Source organism: Amphimedon queenslandica, unplaced genomic scaffold (genome assembly GCF_000090795.2).
Source record: "Amphimedon queenslandica unplaced genomic scaffold, v1.1 AMPQUscaffold_11314, whole genome shotgun sequence".
Lineage (NCBI taxonomy): Eukaryota > Metazoa > Porifera > Demospongiae > Haplosclerida > Niphatidae > Amphimedon > Amphimedon queenslandica.
Genome location: NW_003548443.1, coordinates 6,102 through 7,703, shown reverse-complemented (window position 1 = coordinate 7,703; position 1,602 = coordinate 6,102). Strand labels below are relative to the sequence as shown.

At 36.0% G+C, this 1,602-nt stretch overlaps 1 protein-coding gene across 1 annotated transcript in view; it reads right to left on the bottom strand.

Moving 5' to 3' along the window:
• Positions 1–66: 66 nt before the first annotated feature.
• Positions 67–1,602, bottom strand: part of LOC100633867 (uncharacterized protein K02A2.6-like) — a gene marked incomplete at its 5' end in the record, with an annotated part of 7,513 nt that continues 5,977 nt past the window's right edge. The window contains one exon of the mRNA XM_003390976.2: positions 67–211. Coding sequence (XP_003391024.2) covers positions 67–211 — 145 coding nt within the window. The remainder of the gene's footprint in view (positions 212–1,602) is intronic.

Here is a 1,602-nt window from a genome sequence, read left to right as displayed (position 1 = left end):
GATGATGGCGTATGGTTTTCTGGTGTGCCCATAGGACACAACACCTTGGGAAAGACGGTATCTCACTTATTCAGCATATTTGGCATCAAGGGCTTCAAGACAAACCACTCGTTGAGGGTCACTGCTGCAACTAGATTCTTCCATGCAAGAGTAGATGAGCAGCTCCTCATCATGAAGGGAACTGGCCACAGAAACATAGATGGAGTTTATTCTACAAAAGAATTGCTGATGATCAAAACAGAGAAATTCCAGAAATTCTCAATAACAAAAATGGCCCATCTAAGAAAAGGAAACTTGAAGTAGATACATGTAACAGGGATGAATGAATGTACTGAAATTTATTCAAAAACACCATTCATCCTCAATATAACTAATTGCAATAACGTATCAACATGAAGAAGAAATAGGAAAAAAGGAACTAGAAAAAAAAACTAAAGACATATCATAACAAATCATTCAACATAATTATTATAATCTTCGATTAAAATTAATTAACGAGGTTTATATTTTTACAAGCTAGGTTAATATAAAAAATAATTGACCTCCAATACATTTCAATGGTCAATTGCAAGTGGGCATGGTAGAAGTATACTTATGCAGTGCATATAATACTCATTTTGTCAATAGCATCACACTATTTGATATTTTTTGGACTTGAGGGAATAGTGGCTGTCACTAAGGCAAACAAGATAAGTAGCGGTTCTGGTGCCGGTGTTACAGAGCCTGGGCAGACATGCCAGGTAAAAGAAGGAAAAAATATATATGAAGGAATAGTGGTGACTTATAGTAAGAAAAAACACTTGCCCAGTGTTATTGGGGCGAGCCCCACATAAATGACACGAGTATGTAAGTTTGTACACGTATGTCACTCCTATTTATGAAAATAGAAAAAATTTTTAAATGTTTTTAAAATGATAATTAGAAATTATTGCGATACCACATGAAACTCAAGTGCAACTATAGAGAAGATAAAGAAGTTATCAAGATTCAACTCTACTTAACATGAATAGCTCACAAGAAGATGCTCGTGAAGCCCATCGTCTTCATCGTAATGAGCATGTTCAGGATAGGTGAAGGAATGAGCACATGTAAGCTAGTGTTGTGGCAAGACAATGTAGACAAGTTGGTGGTTGGTGATTCCTATGTTTTTTCAAATTTGCGAATTAAGAAGTTTACAGACGCACAATTTCTTTTATTCACTGTGGATACTACTTGGAATACGGTTGACAATATTGGCGAGGTATATATCAGACAAGCTGATGAAAATCCTCAGTATAACCAACTTACTATTTCTGGAGAAGTAGTGTCCATCACATATGATCAGCATCACAAATGCCCTGTATGTGATTGGAAAGTGAGTATGGCAGTCCCTCCAGATATTGTGAAGTGTAGCAATTGTGAAGTGTAGCAATTGCTCTGCTAAGTTCAAAGTGTCTAAAGCAAAGAAGCCGTCTATGGCAAAGGTGCAGATCAAGGATAATAATGGAGAGATGCATAAAATTACAATGTTTACTAATATTCTTTCTACATTGCTCAACATTGCTCAACCTCGTGAGACTATTGAAGAATATCTCTTGTGAATGGACAACATCAAAGTTCAAA